Source organism: Rousettus aegyptiacus, unplaced genomic scaffold, assembly GCF_014176215.1.
Source record: "Rousettus aegyptiacus isolate mRouAeg1 unplaced genomic scaffold, mRouAeg1.p scaffold_m13_p_7, whole genome shotgun sequence".
NCBI classification, from domain to species: Eukaryota; Metazoa; Chordata; class Mammalia; order Chiroptera; family Pteropodidae; genus Rousettus; species Rousettus aegyptiacus.
In genome coordinates this window covers 22,501,586-22,524,155 of record NW_023416310.1, presented here as the reverse complement: position 1 = coordinate 22,524,155, position 22,570 = coordinate 22,501,586, and the positions used below count along the sequence as shown (strand labels likewise).

General features: G+C 37.3%; 2 protein-coding genes and 1 pseudogene across 5 annotated transcripts; 2 read left to right on the top strand and 1 right to left on the bottom strand.

The window, feature by feature from the left end:
* Positions 1 to 727: 727 nt before the first annotated feature.
* Positions 728 to 11,686, bottom strand: LOC107519524 (tetratricopeptide repeat protein 39B). The gene is made up of 2 exons (XM_016162324.2): positions 11,341 to 11,686; positions 728 to 6,023 (listed from the first exon to the last, which is right to left on the bottom strand). Exon 2 carries the CDS (start codon positions 5,847 to 5,849, stop codon positions 4,080 to 4,082), a length of 1,770 nt encoding a protein of 589 aa, XP_016017810.2. The 5' UTR covers positions 5,850 to 6,023; positions 11,341 to 11,686; the 3' UTR covers positions 728 to 4,079.
* A 59-nt stretch (positions 11,687 to 11,745) lies between these two features.
* Positions 11,746 to 17,344, top strand: SRSF7 (serine and arginine rich splicing factor 7). Of its 4 annotated transcripts, none has more exons than XM_016162335.2 (8): positions 11,746 to 11,943; positions 12,975 to 13,155; positions 13,435 to 13,611; positions 14,478 to 14,552; positions 14,637 to 14,738; positions 15,826 to 15,879; positions 16,393 to 16,428; positions 17,047 to 17,344. In XM_016162335.2, exons 1-8 carry the CDS (start codon positions 11,916 to 11,918, stop codon positions 17,099 to 17,101), a joined length of 708 nt encoding a protein of 235 aa, XP_016017821.1. In that variant the 5' UTR covers positions 11,746 to 11,915; the 3' UTR covers positions 17,102 to 17,344. The 4 variants fall into 4 exon arrangements, with proteins under 4 accessions (XP_016017821.1, XP_016017817.1, XP_016017836.1 ...); XM_016162331.2 differs by having other exon boundaries at positions 14,637 to 14,747; XM_016162350.2 differs by lacking the exon at positions 16,393 to 16,428.
* Positions 17,345 to 22,022: 4,678 nt separating this feature from the next.
* Positions 22,023 to 22,142, top strand: LOC118606357 (annotated as a pseudogene).
* Positions 22,143 to 22,570: the final 428 nt, after the last annotated feature.

The window sequence follows — 22,570 nt, the reverse complement described above, 5'->3', positions numbered from 1 at the left end:
CCCTGTGGATACCTCATGCCAGTTGGCGTCCCTGCTCTCACAGTCTCTACTTTTCTGTCTCCCCAGTTCCTCTTCATCTCCTTCCTAAAGTCTGCCTCCCCCTCAGACCTTCACACACACAATTTTAACCCCTTCCTCTGCCAATTCCAAAAGTGCTTATTTTATATTTTAGAGTACATTTGGTTTAATTTTAGCAAGAATTTTTTTTTATTTAAAGAAAATTTTCTTAAATGAGCTGAAGAAAATCTTAAGTTTAAAAACTGTAAAAAGTATTATAATGTTCATCTTTCTTAATCATGGTGCAAAAATAAACCCAGTCTCCTCTGGCTAAACTATCAAAAATTTTAATTCACTGTGTTAGGTCTTAACAGTAGATAAAAAAATGCAGTGGAGGGTGGTGGTAATTTACTGTTTTTGTTTTGTTTTTGTTTTATGCAAGGTAAGGTCAGAAAAAAATAACCCCAGTCATTTTGGCCTAAGATTTTTTTTTTTTTAAGATGAGGCAACCCTTGGTTGACCTCACAGATTGCAAGGACCTTGTCAGCTTACAATCCCTATTTTTTTATTTTTTACACCTACAGCACTGGTCTTCCTAGGTGATCTCCCATCCAAGTACTAACCAGGCCTGACCCTGGTTCCGAGATCAGACGGGATTGGGCTTGTTCAGGGTAGCATGGCCATACACCTAAGATTTTTTTTTTTTAACGTTCTGGCTTTTTCATTTATTTAACAAATAGAACCCACTAGAAGCATCCGTTTTTTTTTATGTCCATGTTTATTCATCAAGCAAATATTGTGTACTTGTACATGCTACACTTTCTGTTAGGAACTAGGAATTCAAAACAATTTTAAAAATGTCTTGTCTTTGGGGAATTGATAATGGCTCCTTATACTTGGAAACAAGTAAGCTATCATTCTACTTAGAGGTAGTAGTAAATGGGAAGGGTTGGAGAAAGCGTTCTTAGAAAGCTTTTAAAGAGGTAGGTCTTGAATTTGATTTATAGGCAATGCAAACCACCCTCAAAAATTTCTGTGTGGGATACAGAACATCGTCAAAGAAGGTGTGGGTCAGAGTGAAATCAGTGGGCAGTGTGAGTTGTAGCAACCTAGGTTTCAATTTGGTTAAATCTGGTGTCTAGGTAAACCGGTTTTCCTGAAAAGAGAAAACTTCATTTATACCATTTGCTGATTTCTATGGTATAAATACTCCATCCTGGATGATTTAAAGGTACCAATGATTTAACAACTGGCTCAAAAAATTTATATATATTTAACAAAGGGCTCTCCTGGGCTAGTATAATGTGGTTCCTGCACACCACTGACTGTACTCCTACCCTCTTTATGAATTTGGAAGTCATTTGCCTTCTTAGATTTCGGTTTTCTTATTCTATCAGTGAAAATGTGGGATTAGATGACCCAAGATAATGTCAGCTCTAAATTTTCATGACTAAGACACACACTAAATTTTCACTTAGTAATTTCTGTAAATCCTCAAAGGGAAGGGGTCATATCTGTTTTATTTCCTACCATAATATACTGTACTTCTAGAGCATTGCTTGGTTTAGAGTAGGTACTCAATTTGAATTGAATTTTTATTTCTTAATAATTTATATAGCACCTAATATATGCCAAGCATTATTCTAAGAACTTTCAAACATTAACTCATTTTATGAGTGAATAAAGAGAATGTGGAAAATTTGAGTGATGGAATGAATGATTGTGTGTTAGAAAGGATACAAATTGGATGAGGGGAAAATAGAGAAGTATTGAGTATATACAGTATGAAACTTTAAAATATAGCCTCTCTACTCAACACAACAGTGGTATTAGGAGGGAAAATTTTCCAGAAATACTTTCAAAATGGAAATCCAGTTTTAGGGAGGCAGTATCTCCAAATTGATTGGTTATCTGCCTTATCCAGCCCGACCGACCCAGAGAGATTTCACAGCCTCTTCCCGTTCCCTAGCAGTGGAGTGAAGATAGGATCGTTTTCCTAGGATGAAAATGCTTTGAACAGACTTTGTGAACCCTAACACACTAAACAAATGTAATGTGTTAAAGTTTAGAAAACTGCTTCTGTGTCATTGCCTCTCATACATAACCAGATATCTTTATGGATAAAAATCAGTGCCATTTTTTTTCCCCCATTGAGGTCCTCTTATTCAAAGAGGTAATCAATCTCAAAGGTAAGAATATAGATTTTACGTAGATTTTATTTTGATTTGGAAAAAATAAAGTGGGGTTAACCATTTTTATTTTTCCCTGGAATTGTCCTGGAACAAAAAAAGATGTTCACTACTGAGTTCCTAAAAACTATTGCAGTATTCCAGACAGGAGTAAATTAAGTCCTAGCCTAAGGTGATAGCAATGGAAATGATAAAGAGAGAAAACAGTGGATTCAACAAATATTTCAAAGCAAAAATCAACAGGATTTAGTGATCAGTGGGGACAAAGGCATGCTGAGAAAAACTTTGATGCTAGGTCTTTAAGTTTTTTTTTTTTTCATTCGTAATCCCCTGTTCATCCTCATTTTTTCAAGATATTGGGCCTCCAAATAGTTATTGTATGTACCAAATTAGATAAGAAAATTTCTTCATGGAATAAAAAGTTTCAATAGCACTATCTGTGTTTATGGCACAGGGAGGCAACAGTGAGATACCTCCTCCAAGCTCTTCTACTCACCCTAAATGTGAAATAAAATAAATTTGATTGAATCTGTGATTCATTTGCACGAAGAGACCATCTATAATATGAGTAACCAAAGAATGTGGGAATGACCAAAATTCTGAACTAAGGGACCTAGTTGTATTTTCTGGAAGCAAGACTGGAATGGGATTGCATATTAGTAGATGAAAACTTAATTATATTGCACCCTATTTAGACATTCTGTAAATGAGAGTTAGGAGCAAAAGACATAGAACGGAAAGGTCAACAAGCAAAAAGGTGGGAGGTATTTCTCAGAGACTCTGAATCTGGAAGACAGGGATACATTCCAGAAATGTATCCATATTGCTTCCTTAGGTCGGAAGCATTATGATGATGTGTTTCACTCATTTGTTTAGGCAAAGCAAACTTTCCCAACAACTGCTGTTTTCAAGGGTGACTGCAATAAAGATACACCCAGCCAGTTAATAGTCTAGAAACTAGTGACTAATTTTTATCCCTTAGGCGGAGAAAACAATACCAAATCCCATTCCTACAGCTGCCGTTTACTCTCAGATTAGCCCATTAACAGTAGCAACAGGATAGATAGAAATGGTTTAATTATATTGAAAGCTGGTCTTAATAGGAATTACACTTTAGAGAGGGCAGCTTAAGGGAAGGCTACAGGGTTACTAAACTCTCCCTCCAACAGCCTACCTAGTCTTTTTTTCTTCTACCCACTGCATTTATCCTCTTGGCTTCCTCCAATTATCTTCAAAGGGTGTGTGTGGGGGGGACGGTGCTCTTTCTTCTCTATCCTGTGGTAAATTATAGACACACATTTGAGCTTCCTAATGAAAAAAGGTACAATATGCTACTGAGCACACAGGGGAAATTATCTTCTCTGGTATAAAAAGCCAATAAAAATTACTGTGTATGAGCAAAACCATTGAGTCTAAGCTATTCAGTGCATCATTATTTTGAAAAGTTAGTAAGACTTTAAAGTCTTTTTAACGATTAAATAAAAACATTTACAGGGCATTGGGATTCCTAGTATAGTTACCTGTCCTATTTTATTTATGAGTTGTATACATTATCTAGTGAGATGTTAAAAAATATTTTTTGTTTTTGAAAATGTTCTCCAATATGATTGATGAAGTCATAATTATATGAGACTATATTTTACAATGTACATCATTTGCCTTTTCTTTTTCGAGAATGTGCATTACTCCATTTGCCAGTCTAAGACATTCCATTTCAAAGGTATGGAGAAGGAAGGGGAAATTCATTTCTCTCATGTTACTGGTCAGAGTCTTAGCAGCTGCCTCTTCTTGGATTTATTTCTTCCACAAAGAAATGATTTTTCTACCTGTCAATTACCTCGCTGACTGTAGATACTTCACTCATAATGAACAAAACCACACTTTGTGTCTAAATCACTTTTCTTTAGCTATGTGTTCAAGGGCTATGTGAGCCCTAAATTGTAATCGACCTTCCATTGAATAATCTTTGTAGTTTTTTATGTTCTCTAGGTTTTTTGTTGCACTGGCATAATCTCCTTTCAGATAGTATAGAATTCCCAGTTCATAGTATGTATACGGCACCAAATAGCGGTCATACTTTAACAATTTCTCCTTTTGAATGACACGATTAAAGTATTGCTCAGCTGCTGAATATTTGCCTAAGTGTTTCAGGCACAGACCTTTTAGTAAATGTAGCAAGGTTATGTCATCTGTGGCATACTCTTTATTTGGATTTTCTTGTAAAAATTCTTCTCCTTTGTCAATTATTGATAGCCAGCATGAAATAAGGCATAGTTTTTTGCTCATGACTCGGAAACCACTCCAGGCATAAATGAATTCCAGAATGGGCTGTGCTATAAACCAGCCTGTAGTAGTACCATAGCGCTGACTCTTCTCAGCAACAAACTTTTCTACTGGCACAGAAGTTCCTAACAGTTTGATTTTAAAGCTATCTACTTTGAGGAAGAGAGAGTTCATGTCCTCACCGACTGATTTCGCAAAACCAGAAGGAAGCAAAGCCAGTAGTATAGCTTTACTGTATGAATATATTGCTTTGGACCACCTGCTATTTCGAGAGAGCAGATCGGCATAGTAGTAAGCCTGCTTCCAATCCTGCAGAAAAATGTGGCACCACATAAGTTCCCAGTAACAGAGGTGATGACTCTGCTTCCATTCATTCTGAAGAAAAATGCACTCTTCTAATATTAACTGTGCATTTTCAAAATTTCCTTTCAGCATACTAAAACGTGCATGGAAAAATTTAAGTATGACACATTTTGGAAATTTCTGGAGGTAGAATAGGAAGAGATCTTCTATAGTAGAATTGTGACCCTTTTCAATACCAAAAGCTACATTGATATAATTGTAATAAAAGAGTAGAGCCAAAATACTTAAGATATTATTTATATGCGATTTAGATGCACTCTCATAAAGCAAAGCCAAGCCTGCCTCTCTATTACCATAATATCCAACGATATTGAGTAATTTAAGTATCTTTGGTGGCACAAGTGATAATATCAAATTGAATGCTCCAAGTCCAAATTTTATTCCTCCAACCAGGTGTCTGTAAGTTTTGCTTTGGTTGCTAGGTATCTGTGTTAATACTTGTTGACAGTCTTTATATATTTGGTAACTTAACCCAATGCTGATCCCACTTTTAAGAAAACCAAGTATATTCTCCTCCTGTATAAATGTTATCGTGGATTTCAAGATCAAACACTCAGCATAGCAGATTTCTGCATGCAATTCCTCTTCTTTGATAGCCTTTATTCCCTGTTTACCCACCACACGAGAAAAACTTGTTATCCTAGCTTTTCTTCGGAAACTGTTACAGGTTTTCAAAGCTTCCTTTGCAGCAGTCATTCCAATCTGTATATCCTGTGGATCAAAAGTTAAGATGGCCTTGACAACCATAAGGATACCATAAATGAGGGCATGATATATGCTGTTTTTCGACCATGGATGAATGAGATTTATGGCATCTGAGAATCTGTTATTTAGAAATAAATACAATCCAGTTGTGCATTCTTCCAGAGAGGATATTAGATTCATTGTTGTTGCCACAGGGATAATTTCATAGGCATCTTCGAACTTGTCATCCTTATCATTTTCTTCCTTACATAAAGTAAACGGTGTTAAGTCAGCTGCCTTATCATTTTCTCTTTTATATAGGATAAGGGACATATTTGCTTCCCCACTTTAGAGATGGGAAATAACTGCAGTGGAGTGATGGGGCTGTGATGAGGGCAGCTCCTGTTCTCCTTCCTGGAGTCACTTCTTCCACAGCCTGAGGTGTTGCTGTTATAATGGAGGCAAACAAACTACTAGTTGTGAGGTGCAGCATTAGGATATTCTCATCTAGGTCAAAGGGGAAAAAAAGATAATTTTATTTACCTAGAAGATGTATTTCTGAAAAGTTCAAATCATTTGGAATGAACTGAAGAAAACATACTCTTTTAAAACAGTGTGAAGTAATCCTTTGTAAATGGAAGAGGTTTTTAAAATTTTTTTGTAAGCACCCCTCCAAGCTATCATTTTCATACAATCATGCTTTTGTGTGTTTGTGTTGTAGAACTGTACTGTGATAGCTGTAAAATTTCTCTCTAGAAAGGTCTTGGGAGCAAAAATCTGGCTGGAAAGGGGAATGTATTTGCATAGGTCTCTAGTCAAGACTGAGGATGGAGTGACTTGTTCAGACCAAAAAATAAAGATTATAGAAATGAAAAAGCCATTCCATGCTATTCTTAGTACTACTACACTTGCATATATTTTCACAGAAAACTAGGTCTTAATGAAATAGTATAATTAGTTGGGTAGGACTTTGGACATAGAAAGTGCTAGGTAAACTAGAAAGATTTCCTAGCATTGTTGCAGTTAGAAAATAAATTCAAATGTAATAGTTGTTATCACAGCATTACTGTGGTATCTTGGTAGGAGGGTGGGGTAAGCGGTAGGCACAATGGCAAACCAATTACAAATAGCAAGCTATTTAATTTCATAATAACACAATAGGTTTCATTAATCTATTTTAAAAAGTAAAAACAGTGAACCAACACTTTAATCACAATTATTACAATACTTCACAGTAATTACAAGTATACTTTAAAATGTACTTTAATTTTGTATCTTCGTAAGTTAAAAGACAGGAGGGGAAGGTAAAAAGCAGAGGAGAATAATCAAAGGAAAAGACATTCGAATTTTCACACAGAAGGAAAAGGGAAAATATGTTATATATGAGAAAAAAATGACAAGGAGGACAGCCTTAAAGGAATTATTTTAATTAAATTGCTTGCCTTTATGCCTTAAGGTTAAGTTATGTCTCAGGGTATTAGCTATGGTAACCACTATCATTGAAAAGCTAAGTTAATTTACACATTTATCTAAACACTCAATTCTGAGTGGAAAAGTCATGCACCCCATTAGGAGAGAAATTTTCCAGTTAATATTTCTGGGCCATGGTTGACCATATGGGTAACTGACATCACAGAAAATGAAAATGCAGATAAGAGGGGACTACTGCACATACAATTTAATAATTTTAAAATCTATTGACAAATTGACCCTCAAATAGGTTCTTTCACATTCCTATTAGTAGGTATAAGTGCCAATTTCACTGCACTCCTGACAAAAAAGTATGTTGTTTTAATATGCATTTTTAGTAAGGATAGATATTTTTGGTTTTGCTTTTCTGAACTTTTTCACCTTTATTTTTTTATTGGGTAAACTCATGTTTTGTTCTTTACTAGAGATTCCAGACTCTTGAATTTGGGGAACTAGATAGATCTGAAAAAAAAATGGAAGATGGACAGACTTTTTCCTATCAAGAAAACATGAGATTTAAAACAAATTACTGTTAGCATCCTTTCATTTAAAAAAAATATATATGATCAGAGGAGCATTTTAATAGGGAAAAAGTAAGATATAATCACAGAATAAAGAATCGTTCTTCCCAAGAAAGGCTGGTTTACAATAGTCCTATTTTTCTGGATTTGGAGAAATTTTCATCACAGTTCAGACTGACAGTCCTTGTAGCAGGATTTGGGGACCATGGCTCTCACTGTTTTGCAATTTTAAGTCTTAGTCTCATTTGAAAAACAAGAGATTAGACTAGTCTAATAAAATTCCTTCTATCTTGAATTTCAAGCCATTTCTTTTATTCTAAACTTAATTATCTATTTGAGAGTTGTAGTGTATGCATCCATTTGTCATTGGCTTTGAAAGAGATTTCATTTCATTTGCTTAAAAAAAAAATGGTGTACCTAATCCTTTACAAATTAGCTTCGCAGACTAAATTTTGTATAAAAAAATGTCAATTTCCTCATTGCTTGCGAAGACCCATCTCCCCATTCTCCAGGCAAATACATTTGCATATAACCCTTAAGGTTTTGGCATCTAATTTTGGGATTCCTGGGAATTTATTTTTCATGAAGAAAATTTCTTTTTCTGACTTGTTGCTTCTTATATTTGTCAGAATGTTTTTCTCTCTGTGGATTGGGTCAAGAAGAAAAGTGACAATTTCCCTTACTGAAGCCAATGAGTGAAGAGACAGAGATGTCTTAAGGAGTGGCCACCTAAGGCTGGTCACCATATTCCATAGTCTAGACCCTAGCTTTGCAGAAACAAAACTTCAGTTTTGTCAATGTACCTAGATCATATCAAATTTTTAGCAACTGACAAAGGTTCGTCAGACTATGACTCCCTCCTCCTCCTTCTACTACAACTTTGACTATGACTATGATTACTACTACCACCATCAGCTAACATTTTTTTGAACACTTAGTATGTGCTAGACACTTTGTAATGTTATTTACTTGGTTTACCTCATCTAATCCTAAAACAACTCTCTGACATAGGTACTATTATTAAACCTCATTTTGCAGATGAGTAAATTGAAGTACCAGGAGATTAAAAACTTGGTCAGGGGTAGGCAGCTATTAAATAGTGGAGCCAAACTTCAAATCCATCACTGTTACACTCTATGAGTTTATGCTCTTAATTATTACACCTCTACTAGAAGATTTTATGAACTACAACAATTTTTATTAATTTACAGAACATAATCCTTTCCAGGGACTAGAAGATCAGGATCAAAATACCAAACAAAGGGGGAGTCAATGGTCTTTAGCAGTATTTTTTTAAGTACAGTAACATAATTTCTCTCCTTCCAAGATAGTGCCAAATAAACGGCTAAACTCTAAGTCTAAGCTTGTCTAGCTCTCCAGTTAAGACACCTAGCTGACCAAGTCTCTTTTGCTAGTATTTTTTTTAGAGAAGGAACACAATTGATTAAAGGCTTGATGGTTTTATAGTTTCACACTTTTTAACACAATCGGGCATTTCTCAGAAAGCCTCATTCTTCCTAGATTGCTTTACACTCCTAAATCACTCATTTTGGTAATATTTATATTAGCAGGGCGCTCTTGCATCACATTTTTCTTCCTAGTTTCAGTCTTTGAAGTTGGTCAAAGCACTGGTGTTCTTTAACTGTTGCACCAACCCCACCATACTTCAGTACTACTCGTTGTCCAGTATTTGGCTAAGGATAAGTTAATTTCTTTATATAGTATGAAAGAATTGTAAACATGCCTTTAAGAATTTTTTCTTCCCAGAATTCTTAACAGCATTCAAGAGGAAACAGAAGATTATGAAATGTTGAAAAGAGAAAAGAAAGCTGCAGTTGAACATACCTGTCTGGATTGACCTACAATATATACAAACACAGCACATGCAGAAATACATATTAAAAGACAAGTGTTTGAAACCACAGATTATTTCTTTATATCAGAAAATCGACACACATGCAAAGGTCTAAACTTGTTTTTCTTTTTTTAAGGTTTTCACATCCAAGCTAAAATGGTGCCAATGACTTAAAAGTGAAACTGAAATGGAGAAGAAAATAAGATAAAAACTTTTTTTGTGCTTCTCTGGCAATACTTATCTAGGAAATGCAGATAAATTTTGAAAGCTGCTGTAAAAGAATTAAGAATTACCCACCTTTTCCTAAACTTACCAATAATATTACCAATGTTTTACAATAGTAGCATGTTGAGAATTAGTATTTCATATTAGGAAATATTAGAATATTTGTTGAAGTAAGTAGCTTTCACATTTAAATTAAACCTGGGAATGTGATCTTAATTTAACACAGAGTCCTAAAGGCAAAAATTTATGTAGGTAAGGCTGATTTCAAAAGAATCGGCAGGAATAAAAGTACTCTGTACAATTAAAATCTTCATGATCTGGATTGACATTCAGTGAAAAGAATTGGTTAAGTGTTCTTAGAGAAAGAGTGCTCAGTATAATAGTGAACAGAAATAGTATACAGTACTATTATTTTTTCATGGCAACTACGTTAGCGAAGCCCAGCCTAGATTTAGACCTCTTTTAATAGAGAGAAATAACATGTAATTAGCTTATCAAAGCACCTGTCTCCTAGAGGCAGGCAAGCCAGTCAGTGCTTGAAAGCAGTTTAAGTTGGAAAATTGCTTTTTTACATATTGTTTGCATTATTATTTGCTCAGAAACTACCTTTTGTACAATAGACTTTGTATTTAGGGCCCCCCAAAAATAGTTATTGAGATCTATTAGAAGGTATGTAGTATAATCAGTATTATCTTTCAATGTTATCTATGTTTTATCCAACAGCAATTTCCATAATTTCTTAATAGGAGAAAGTCAAATTAGTGAGGCTTTATAGAATGATATTGTATTGTCTTTCAGGGAGTATGTAAAAAGATTTTTATCGTTTAATCCTTTTGAGAACAACCCTGTAAGAAGGTAACAACAAAAATCAATAAGACTAAGGGAGGACAAACATACTCTATAGAACTTCTATTTTCTTGCTAGAGATTTCCTTGAGAGAGGCTATTCCAAAATTTGATAAATCTTTAAAAAATATATGTATAAACTCATGCATTATCTAAAGAGAATCCATACTTTATTCACCTGAATAAAGGCTTATTCGACTAAGCCGTTTTTCCTTTACTTTGTATCCCACACCTATACACACCAAGTGAAAATACAGTAGATCAAAACAATAAAAATATAAATACGAAATATTTCGTCTTTTATGTGGAACATTTCCAACTCATGTATTTCAAGTATTTGTTTTTTGGAGTGGATGGTAAAACAGAAGTTAAATCTGTATTTGTACAGTTGATGTCTGGCAAATGCAGTGTATAAAATCAAAAAGGGATTTTAAGTGATTCTAACATAAAAGGTTTTCATATATTTGATATAGAGTGACTAAGCCGCAAGCGGCCGCTACTCAAAGATGACTTCAGTCTTAGTTCTCAGTATCTGAGTGTTTAGTGGATGTGTTACTACATATAAACAAAAAGCACTAGAAGGGAAGCACAAATAAATTGTGCTTCAAATGCGAATAATTTCAGCATTTCCACTAGCCAAAATGCTTTAAAGATTTATAGTTTTGTCACGATTTCAATTTAACAACAAAAAGAGAGAGAGAGAAAGAAAGAAAGAAAGAAAAAGAAACAACTCCATTTCTTTGTTCCCTAGACTCCAAGAACTCGGAATGTGTTGGTGAAAAGTGGTGGCTTGTTCTGAAGGGTTGGAGGGTTAGTGCGGGACAAGCGGTCCCTCAGGGCTTCATCCCTTTACAGGCCTATAGCGCAGAGACCACTGCTCAGAATGGCGGGGTTCATGGAATTCTCACCTTGGCCAAACTCCCAATTACCTCTGATGAGCCCCAGAGAACACTTAGTAGTCTAGGCCAGGTTCCCCAGCAGAACGGCGGCGACGGCTGCAACATCAACGGTTAGATTTTACAGTGTTTCATAAGACCAGTCTACTGCACCTGTAGTAAGATTACTAGAGCTGAGGGTCTCTAGATACAGGGAAGAGAAAAGGGGAGGAGAAAAGGGAAGGAAAATAGGGAGGGTACGGGAAAAAGGGGAAGGAGGGGGCGGGACACCGAGGGGAAGGCCGGGGTTTACAGGAGAGATTCTGCGTTCCCATGGAAACGTATCCCTCCGCCTGTGCTTGCTGTCTTGGCCTCTTCAGTTCCCTCCGCGCCGCTTCTCGGCTGTTTCCGCCCAACTCCTTTGTGCCGCGCAGAACGTCGAAATGACGCATGCGCAAAGAAAGCCACGCCGCATATATAAGCACGAACCCAAGCTTTTCCTCGTAGTGCCGCCGGACCGTTGGCAAGTGGTTTTGCGTTGCAGGTTTTATATTACGCGATTCCTGGGCGCTGCGAGCTAAGAGAGCAGAGCTCGCGGGCCAACCATCATGTCGCGTTACGGGCGGTACGGAGGAGGTAAGAGGCCAGGGCCCAGTGAGGGACGTTGCTGTGGGTGTAGCGAGCATTGCGAGGCTGTGGTGTTGGCGCGGCGGTTGGGAGACGGTTATTCCGCGTGCGTAATGGCGGCTTCGGCGCACACCATACGGAGCCAGCGGCAGCGGGGGCGGGGTATTGAAGGAAGACGGGGGATGGCGGGGGTAGGTCTGTGCCAAGTTCCATGTTAATTCTTGGCCGTTTTCGTCCCCTGCCCCAGCCTAAGCCGAGTCCATGATCACTGTTTTCCTGGTGCCCTTATTCGAGCCGCCCGCCTGGCCCCCACACCCCCCCCCCCCGCCCTCGGCTGCCATTTTGCGCACATTGACGAGCATGGTGGCGCATTTCTTTGGCGCTTTCCCGCCACTTCAGCGGACACATCTGGTCGCGGCCATAAAATCAAGGGTGAATTTGAGACAGAACAAAACTGGCAGCTTTGAGCTGTGCACTCTCGTCATAACGGTCGGATTGCGGAGTGGGTATGGAGACATAATCTTTTCGTCTGGCGGCTGGTTTCTTTTCTCTTTTAGCTCTTTCGAGCGCAGTTTATGGCTCTGGGGCGGGGAGCTGGAACCTTGGGCGAGCCTGCGCCTGGGGCGGTTGCCGTGGAGGACGAGAGCCGGCGCAGCCCAGCTCTCCCGGTCCGGCCCCTGGCGGGGCCCGCCCGCCGCCGACGCCGCTGCCTCCGCCGACCCGCGCGCTCCCAGCGCGCTGGGGGCTGCCGGGACTCGGGGGCGGGGCCGGGGCGGATCCCGCCTCACGCCTCGGAGTGTTCTACCACGCGTCTGTACCTGTGCCTTGGAGGTTTCCCCCCGTTATTAGAATGTTAAGAACTTTGTCGTATGCTTAGCTCTCCTGAAATTTATCGATTTTGCTGGTTTCAAGACTAAATTTAATCCTGTATAGAGCACTAAATATGCTTTGCACTGTCCTAAGGATGGCCTGTTGTAAGGCAAGGAATCCATTCACACTTAATACATAACATGCATTCTTCTATTTGCATTTTTAAACAGAAACCAAGGTGTATGTTGGTAACCTGGGAACTGGTGCTGGCAAAGGAGAGTTAGAAAGGGCTTTCAGTTATTATGGTCCCTTAAGAACTGTGTGGATTGCAAGAAATCCTCCAGGATTTGCCTTTGTGGAATTTGAAGACCCTAGAGATGCAGAAGATGCAGTGCGAGGCCTGGATGGCAAGTAAGTATGGTGTTGGTTATGAAACTTAGGTTCATTAAAATATTCCTGTGGACTGGGTAGTGAGTGAGCTAGGTGCTAAGCTTGGATTCTCTAGTCTAGAGGAGATTGTGAATCGTTAATGGTAATTTTATTTATTCAAGAAATGAAGCAAAGGTGGAGTTTGGAAGGGCTTATAAAGATAACTGAAATTTGTAAAAGCAAAGAGTGGTTGGAAAGTTCTAAATCTAGACATTGCAAGTACTTTTTTAGCGTTATAGTTTTGCTGTTTCTCTTTTATAGGGTGATTTGTGGTTCCCGAGTGAGGGTTGAACTATCTACAGGCATGCCTCGGAGATCTCGTTTTGATAGACCACCTGCCCGACGTCCCTTTGATCCCAATGATAGATGCTATGAGTGTGGCGAAAAGGGACATTATGCTTATGATTGTCATCGTTATAGCCGGCGAAGAAGAAGCAGGTATTTATTTTAATAAAGAATGGTTGGTATAATAGTTAATCAAGTAATTCTTTTATTGGCAAGGCAGAAACTAATATTTTTTATATAAACTTGAATGTTAATTGTACAGGTGTATTTTTACAATTTTTGTTTAATTAAACAAATGTTAATATATTAATAATCAACCTGGTCAAAACCTTTCAGGTTTCTTCGTTTGAGTCAGTCGCCTTGATTCAGAATGTCACGAGCCTTATGATATCATGCTGAGGCGCCTTGCAAATCCGACAATTAAGATCCTCCTAGACCTTGAGGTGATCAGCATAAGAGGCCAGATCCCCTCGAGTCATCTACACCTAGCTTCACCTTATTCTTTAAAGGGCAGAAAATTTGAGTCGGTGATCGCCGTAACAGTAAATTTGGCTTACAATTGGGGCCCCCTCCGGTTTAGAAAGAGGAACACCAGATTGACCACATTCCCAACTAGAAAAATCTTCTTGCGTCAATCAAGCCTCACCTGGCTCATTTGGCTGTCAGTTTGATCGTCGTTAGATTGAAGAAAACATCTAGATGCAGCGATCGGCTATAGATACTTCTAGATCGTCTAGATCTACTAGACCATGGGCCAAAGAGGGTCGACCTGCAAACTTGCAAGGTTTATTTTAAATACACATTACAGTGTTTTATATTATGTAATTCTAAAATGTAATTCAGCTTTTAACAAATCTTTTTTTAGGTAGTAAAAAAAATAAAAATATATAGGCCCAGAGTTTATTTCCAAATGAGACACTAAATTTAAATAGTTTTGAGATTTGATTTCAGCAGAGGCATACGAACTATAAAAACGAGTTACCATCTAACATTTTATTATTTTCTAACTTGAAAAATAGGTCACGATCTAGATCACATTCGAGATCCAGAGGTAGGCGATACTCTCGCTCACGAAGCAGGAGCAGGGGAAGGAGGTGAGAGATCTTTAATTTAGGTTTTAACAAGCATAGAAAAAACTAATCGGAGATGGACTTAAAACTTTTTGATTTAATTTTTAGGTCAAGATCAGCATCTCCTCGACGATCAAGATCTGTGTCTCTTCGTAGATCACGATCAGCTTCACTCAGACGATCTAGGTCTGGTTCTATAAAAGGATCGAGGTATTTCCAGTATGTAACACTTTTTTTTCCCCTCGTTTTATTTGGATTGTCACGTCTTAATGACAACCGCAGAATGTCTTGATGACATAATTGAAAAGAACTGCTTCAGAAAACATTTGAGATGTAAAAATTGAATTTATACCTGTATGTAAGTGGATATTACCCTAGTTGTACAGATAAAAGTTTAAAGATTTTAAGAGTTGTTAGCTCATGGTGGAGGGTCTAAAGCGCAATTCATGATCATTCCAGTGAACCCTAAATAGACGTGTTGCTGAAAAGTTCTCTTAAGTCGATTATATCTATTATATAGATAAGTGATATTAGCTCTAAAGATGGTAGTTGGTTGATCTGGGAGAGATTTAGAATTAGAAGCAAGTTGAAGCACTGAAATTTAAGGAGTTAATCAAACTAGGAACTTCAGCTTGTTTATTCCCTTTGTCGAAGGCCTTGTAAAGGTGATAGAAATGAATAAAATTTGAGAAATAAAGGAATTTGACCAATACTATTGATGATGATTAGTAGGGAAAGCCTCAGTAATGTTCCATAATACCACAAAGTTTTTAAATGCAGGGATTCTGAAACTTGGCCATTTGAGAAAGCTCTGGATCCTCTCTACGTAAATGAGTTTAACTTGATTGCAGGACCCCATGATGTGTATGTATGTCAGCCTGATTTGGCTTATGTGACAGATTGATGATTTTGAACTATGATAGCATATTGATCCAGGAATGAAGCCTTACCAAGTTGTGACTTTTTCATTGAGCTTATTAACGGAATAATTGAAACTCTCAGTTCAGGGATCTGTGTGAAGTTGATTTGATTCTCTTAAGATAAAATCTCAAATGAAAATTACCTATTTTATTTCTCTTGGGTACTATAAACTTAAGAATTTCGTACCTTTGTACAGTGTGACAACCCAGGTCATTGAGTGAAAGCTTATTGAAAGTGATGATTTCTCCAATCTTAGTCAGATGTGAGGCGAGAGTTGCATTTTGCTCATTTTTAGCCCCTCCATTCCTAATAAGGTCCTCAGGAGGTATTTAAGATTATTAGTTGTATGGACTAATTGGTCATTTTTTATTTTAAGATCCCGGTCGAGGTCAAGATCAAGATCTAGATCTATTTCACGACCAAGAAGCAGGTAAGAGTAAAAATCTGCTTAATGCTCCTGTAGTTATATGGCACCAATATCCAAAGAGTTCAAAGCGTTTTTGAGTTGTTTCAGGTGTTAAATTATAAGCCTAGATGTTAAGTAGGAACATGGTACCTTGTAACAAACAATAGAACTTTATACGTGGTTTATTCTGGCTGACTTTCTGAACCAAGGGAATGTCAAGCTCTATAGTAAGTTTGTGACCTTCGTGTTATATTAAGAGGTCCTTGTTAGAATTAATAGGTGCATGGAGAAGCATTCTGAGATACTGTATTTAAAGCAGAGTGTAAAAGATTATGGTAAAGTAGTTTGTTTTATGAAGAACAGTTGTTGGAAGTTTGGTTTTTGTTAGCAAAAACTGATAGAGGCTCTTTTTTAGTTTAACTGCAGCCTGACATTTTTAAGCTCAGGATAATTTGGGGGTTCATTTTATAATACTGTGACTATAAGAAAGGGATTGGTTAGTATTTTTTCTTAATAGAATTTTTCATGTTTTGACAGCCGATCAAAGTCCAGATCTCCATCTCCAAAAAGAAGGTAAGCTGAATAATTTGTTGCCAAATTTTAACTGTCTGTTGTGGCCTCTGCAGAATTTGTTTACTGCCTACTTTGCAGGCTTTGAGCTCTTTGGAGAATTGGTGCTATATATATGTATTAAAATACTGGTTACTAAGTTTCTTAGATTGCTTTTCCTAATTCAATATCAGCTTATATTTTGTTGGAAATATTTAGTTATGTTAAATGATGATTATTAAGATGTATTTAATGCTGTGTTTCCTTAATTCTGTAATTTAAGAAATATTCTTTTTTTTCCCTTACGTAGCAATAATAGGTAAAGAAGTACCCACATAAAAAAATTTTTCAGGTTGAAATCTCAGCCAAACCATTGTCTAGTTGCTACTTAGTGATCCAAAAAACTCCCCCCAAAGTTGAAATAGTAGTTCTCTTTCAAAGAAGCTGTTAAGCCTAATCTTAAACAGAGACAGAAGGATTGTATATAAATATTTTATGTAATTTTTAGGTTTCTGCTATTGAAACATAGTGCCTGTGGCCACTTTTGAACTTAATGAAACTGAGTTTTGCCCTAACTTGGACATGAGAAGAGTTGTTTCAGTGGACACTAACGGGTTCCAAACCTAATGTTTTTCTTTTTAGTCGTTCCCCATCAGGAAGTCCGCGAAGAAGTGCAAGTCCTGAAAGAGTGGACTGAAGTTCTGAAGTTCACCTTTTAGGGAAAAGTTATTTTGTTTACATTATTATAAGGGATTTGTGATGTCTGTAAAGTGTAACCTAGGAAAGGTCTTTCAACCATCTAATCAAATGGATCTGGATTATTACTCTGTAAATTCACAGCAGTAAGATAATATAAATTTTTGTTGAATGTATTAACATCCTATGGTCTGAAAATGTGGGTTTTTATTTGGCACATTTAAATAAAATGTTTCTAACTAGATTTTTGAACTGTGTTCAATATTTGGTATAAGCTTCAGAAGTCAACCTTGATATCGGCCATTTTCATACAGATCTACATTCAGAGTTTAATGGTGTTAAGTCTTGAACATCATTAACTAGTGTACACACACTTGGCAAATTCCCTTTGACCCTTAGAGCTTTGGGTAAGATAACTCCAGTCTCCCTAATAGCTTGAATGCATCATGACGAGTCCCTACTTAATTGGTTGGAATTGGTGTTCTGTAGGCTAATCTCAATTTGTCAAGCTAGAGGAACCACTGATTGCCTATAAGTGAGCATGGCAAGAAATAATTGGACTTGATATTGAAGGAACAGAATTATTTTCTGTAGGCTATTTAAGTAGTGACTGAGGTTTTGGGCCTGTTAGGTGAGATGGTGTCAAATTAGAACTCCCATTTTAGGAAGTTCTCAATGTTATTCTTTGTTTTAAACAGTTAATTTTATTGCATGTTTGAGGGGTTGTCTGAATTGGGGACAAAACATCTTGTAAACCAGCTTTGCAAAATTTCCCAGCCCAGATATCCTTTTTCTCTTCAAATGGATTGCCTTATTCTGAGCAGATCTGTTAATCCCCATGTTAGATTTTTCAGTTCCCGACCACCAACATATTCCATCTTATTTTGCCAGGCTGGTGTAAAGTAATTAAAGATGTCAATCAGAAATGTTAATGAGACTAAAGCAGTTTTGTAAATCTCACCTATATTTAGCAACACATTATGTAGTAGTTTTTTGTAAGCATCTGATAGATATTAGAAGATTATAGCCAGTAGATTCTTTATTCAAACTTTAAATAATAGAGCAGTAACACTTTTGAGTTTTCTGGTCAAGCTTTTACCAGGTATGCTCTAACTTTGGTTAAAAAAAAAAAATGCCAGTGGTACAGGTTTCTGCCTTCACCCATTTCCTAATGCTTCTTAAAGTTGGATAGCATTGCAATTGGGGAATATTGGTCTGCCTCAAATTATTTGGTGGTCTGAATGATTATTAGTATGTTGGAAGTTTGTTTTGGGAATTTTAAAAACTGGCTGAATTATGGTTGGTATAGTTACGTGTGTAATTGGCAGACTTATTTGTTGCACTTGGGTCAGCTTTAATTGTTCTGTATTATATAAAGATAAGTTTACTCAACAATAAATCTGCAGAGAACAAACAACCCTGATAGTCAATTTTTGGAAGTGGGAGTTGAGCCAAGAGTAGGAATCAATCCTGTAGTTTTGGGATGGATTACAAGCAGTGTCCTAGGGATTAGTATGAAAGGATAAAAAAGATGTGGAGGGGCAGGGTGGGGGCAAGAATAGTTTTAAAAAACAAGCACAGAAAGTTCTACCCTTACGGGAAAGCAAAATCTGGGTATCTAGGCAACACCCTTCATACCATTGACTGCAATTCAGTATTTCTGTGTTTAGTATACTTTAAATGTTAAACTGGTGCAGTGCACTTTTCAACTTTTAGAGGTTGGGACTACTAAATTATGTGACTGACTTAAATAGTCTATAAAGTCATTCTAAATTTTAAACCTGACTGATGAGTAGCTAGCTAATTGAACACGTCTGGCACTCAGCGTTTGGGACATAGACCCTTGGTCCCCTTACCCAGGTTTAGAGAGGTGAGTAATGCATACCCCTGACTTCACAGTGGTAGTTTTCCTTGGTTTTTGCATTAGTCTAAGTATTAAGTGGAAGTGGTCCTACCATCTTGCAGTGTCCCTTCTGAGAGCAAAATCTGAGGGAGTCTTGAAATGTCACCAATTTTGAGATTTGGTTAAATGACGGCATAGGATTGTGATCATTATCTTTGTGCAGCCTACCTATAAAGGAATGTTTTCCAAGATAACAGGAATGAGAAGTTCTAAAATGGGCAAGTTGGCAGAGTGAAGGATAATGGCAAAGAATTCATTAGCAACTGTTGCTTGGAGACCTTTGAAAGGGAGAGCTGTATAACTTAGAAGATGTATAGGTAATTGTATAGCTGGAAAGACATAAAACAAAGGTCAAAGTAACATTAGGGGCCTGGCTGGTCATGGAGTGTGGAGGGTGGTGAGAACTGGTAATAAACCAAAGAACTAGGGCAAAGTTGCCTAGGTTTGTGGTATAATAGTATTAAAGCTATTTTATCCAAAATTCTCTTAGGGATTAGAGGGGAGTACCAGTAAACTGTCAAAGCCTGGCAAATTTTCACACATTATAGATTTATCCTTAACCATTGTAGTAAAAATATCAAAGGACTTTATCAATCCCTGCAAAAAATAGTCTTGTTAACCGTATCTCTCAGAAAATGGGCTCAAAGTTGGTAACTTAATACTGTACTACTAACCTGGTAGGTGGTAGGAAAAATTTGAGTTGTACCTATTGGTTTTAAACCTCTTGTTATTAATAAAGCACTTTACTGCTTTAAAAGTCATATTATAGAAAAATCAAAATATAAGAATGAAATACATTATCCATATTCCATCCCATTGTGTTACTAGTTAATTTTTTCCAGACAGTGGGGAAAAGATTCTGGATACAGTGATAATTCTAGAGCATGTGAAATGCAGTAGCTAATTATTAACTTAAGGCTACTTCTCAAATGTAGTGCTTTTTCCTTTTCTCACAGGCTACTAGCCAAACTTACTTTCCATTTCATTTCACATTTTGACTTGGTAATACACTCAACGAATTCAGTGAGAAGGCTCCCTACCCCTGACTCAGCCACCTAGTTTGCTCCCCAAAGGCAACCGTGCTTACCAGTTACATAGTCTGAGCTTTTTTCATTTTATTTTTTAAGCCTACGGCATGCGGTATTCCCAGGCAGTCTCCCATCCAAGTACTAACCAGGCCCAAACTTGCTTAGCTTCTGAGATGAGATGAGATGAGATGAGATGAGATGAGATAGGGCCATTGTTCAGGCTTGTATGGCTGTAGACTTATTTAATACCTTGGAGATCTTTCATATACATAAAAATGGCACTATTTTTTAAAGTGTTGCATACTTATTGCTCAAATGTATAATTTTTGCAGTAAAATTTTGTGCTCCTTCAGTGTAGAAACTGAAGTGAAATCTTTACCCTTATGGAGCTTAAAATCTGGAGAGACGAACAAATATTAGGTGAGTAATAACTAATAAAGAATAATAAGGGATTGGGAGTTGATGGTTGTGTAAAGAAAGGGTCGTCTAAGGAGGCCTCTGATAGTGATATTTGAGCTAGTGAGAGAGTAAGCACATTGACTTCTGGGAAAAAGTATTCTAGGCAAGGGAGAAAGAAAGTGCAAAGGCCCTAAAGTAGTTTAAGTTGGAGGGTAAGGAGGCCAACAGAAAGTGAACAGAAGAGAGAAGAGAGGGCATAGGAAGGCATGGGAATGTAAGAGAGATGTCATACTGGATTTTGTATGCCCTAGAAAAGAATTTTTCCCTGAGGGTTTTTGAGTGAAGATTAACAGGAATAAAATCAGTTACCATTGATAGATATGAGGGTTTTTTCCAATTACTATTTCAATAGTGCAGTGTATAACCTTGTATAATACATTGCACATGTGACCCTGCATGCATAGGATAATCCCTAGAAGTAGAATTGCTGGGTTACGAGGTACATGCATTTATATTTTTGCTGAGTATCATAGGTTTCAACTGGTGATGATGTAGGAGTGCCTGTACCATTGCCCCCATGGTATGACCACATGAGTTATCGGGCTTGTAGTTTTTTCCCAGTCTTATGAAAACGTGTTTCAGGATAGTTTTCTTTTTCCTTTTTTAATTGTGGTAAGATAAATGCTTTTCTCTCACTCTAGAAAATTTTCATATGTTCAAAAGACTGCTTTAGATTCTTTTGCTCTCACACACTTCTTCCATAGTAGGACACCTATTTACACTGTAATCATCTGTTTATGTCTCTGAAGGCATGTGCCACCACGAAACAAATTGCGATAGCAGGTACCAGATCTTGTTCTCCATTTTCTAGCACTTTCTAATACTTAAATATTTGGTGAATAAAAAGTGAGTTAATGGATAAACGAGTGAATTGTTAAACCAAGCACAAAATTTTAACCTCTCTCCTGTGAGACCTTTATAATCATTTCAGTTAAAACTCACATTTTCCTTTTTGCTCCCTGTAAGAATTACTCTTATCTGAATCTGCCTGCAGAGGATTTAAATCTTTAGGCTACTGTTTAAAATACCCAGCTGTATTCTGCAACTCTAGTGCAAAATTTTTATCTCATTTGGGTTGATTCAGAGTTCTAGTCAGAAAGGGTGTGGAAATTTTCTGTGAAGAAAGTTCTCTGCAGAAAAAGGTACAGACTTACCTGTTATCCCAAAAGCTGGTGAGCCCAGTTGAGGCAGCCTAACCCATGTAAGGAAGGACAAGTTATTGAACTAGTAGTATTCTTTTCATATGACTTAACAGCTGCCTAAGTTATATCATCTCCACCTCTAAATTTCCTGACTAAAGGGAATCTTCGTGTCTAAAGCTTGAAGATGGCTGGATGTGATCCTATACAGAGACCCTGTTATATTTTATTTTGGGTAGAAACATATTTTTAGGAAATCTAGATTCTAGAAAATTAATTCTCTCACTACCAAAGATTAAAAATCTGGCTGATGGATGTGGTTCCATAGGGTAGCAGTTAGCACATCTGCTTTACATGCAGAAGGTCCTGGGTTCGCGCCCCAGGGGAGCCACGGTCTACGGCCGTGCCACCCTGAACAAGCCCAATTCAGTCTGATCTTGGAAGCTAAGCAGGGTCGGGTCTGGTTAGTACTTGGATGGGAGACCACCTAGGAAGACCAGCTGCTTATAGGCATAAATTAAAAAAAAAAAAAAAAAAAAAAATTGGCCATAAAGAAAATATATATAGCAGAGTTGTAAAGGTAAGTGGGTCAGCTTATCTCAGTCATTGTCAGGAGGACAATCACCAGAGTTCCCAGACTCCTGTAACAAGGTTACTGCTCCCTTTGCCTAAGGGTGGGCACACTATGCTTTAATGTTTCTCTTCTTTCAGAGTGCTTGCTATTTGTTAGACCAGGATTCAGGAAATTAGGGCCCGCAGGTCAGGCCTGGCTCCCTGCTATTTTTATACAGTTAATGAGCTAAGATGGTTTTTACATTTTTTATGTGGTTGAAATAAAAAGGATAATAGTACTTCAGGACATGAGAATTACGTGAAATTCAAATTGCAGCATCCATGAAGTTTTATTGGAAAACAGTCACGTTCGTTTATATACTTGTGGT

Coding starts and splice junctions, on each gene's coding strand:
- LOC107519524 (XM_016162324.2), bottom strand. CDS start 5,849: ATGTCCCTTATCCTATATAAAAGAGAAAATGATAAGGCAGCTGACTTA.
- SRSF7 (XM_016162331.2), top strand. CDS start 11,916: ATGTCGCGTTACGGGCGGTACGGAGGAG. Junction 13,156..13,434: donor GTGCGAGGCCTGGATGGCAA/GTAAGTATGGTG, acceptor TCTCTTTTATAG/GGTGATTTGTGGTTCCCGAG. Junction 16,429..17,046: donor TCTCCATCTCCAAAAAGAAG/GTAAGCTGAATA, acceptor TTTTCTTTTTAG/TCGTTCCCCATCAGGAAGTC.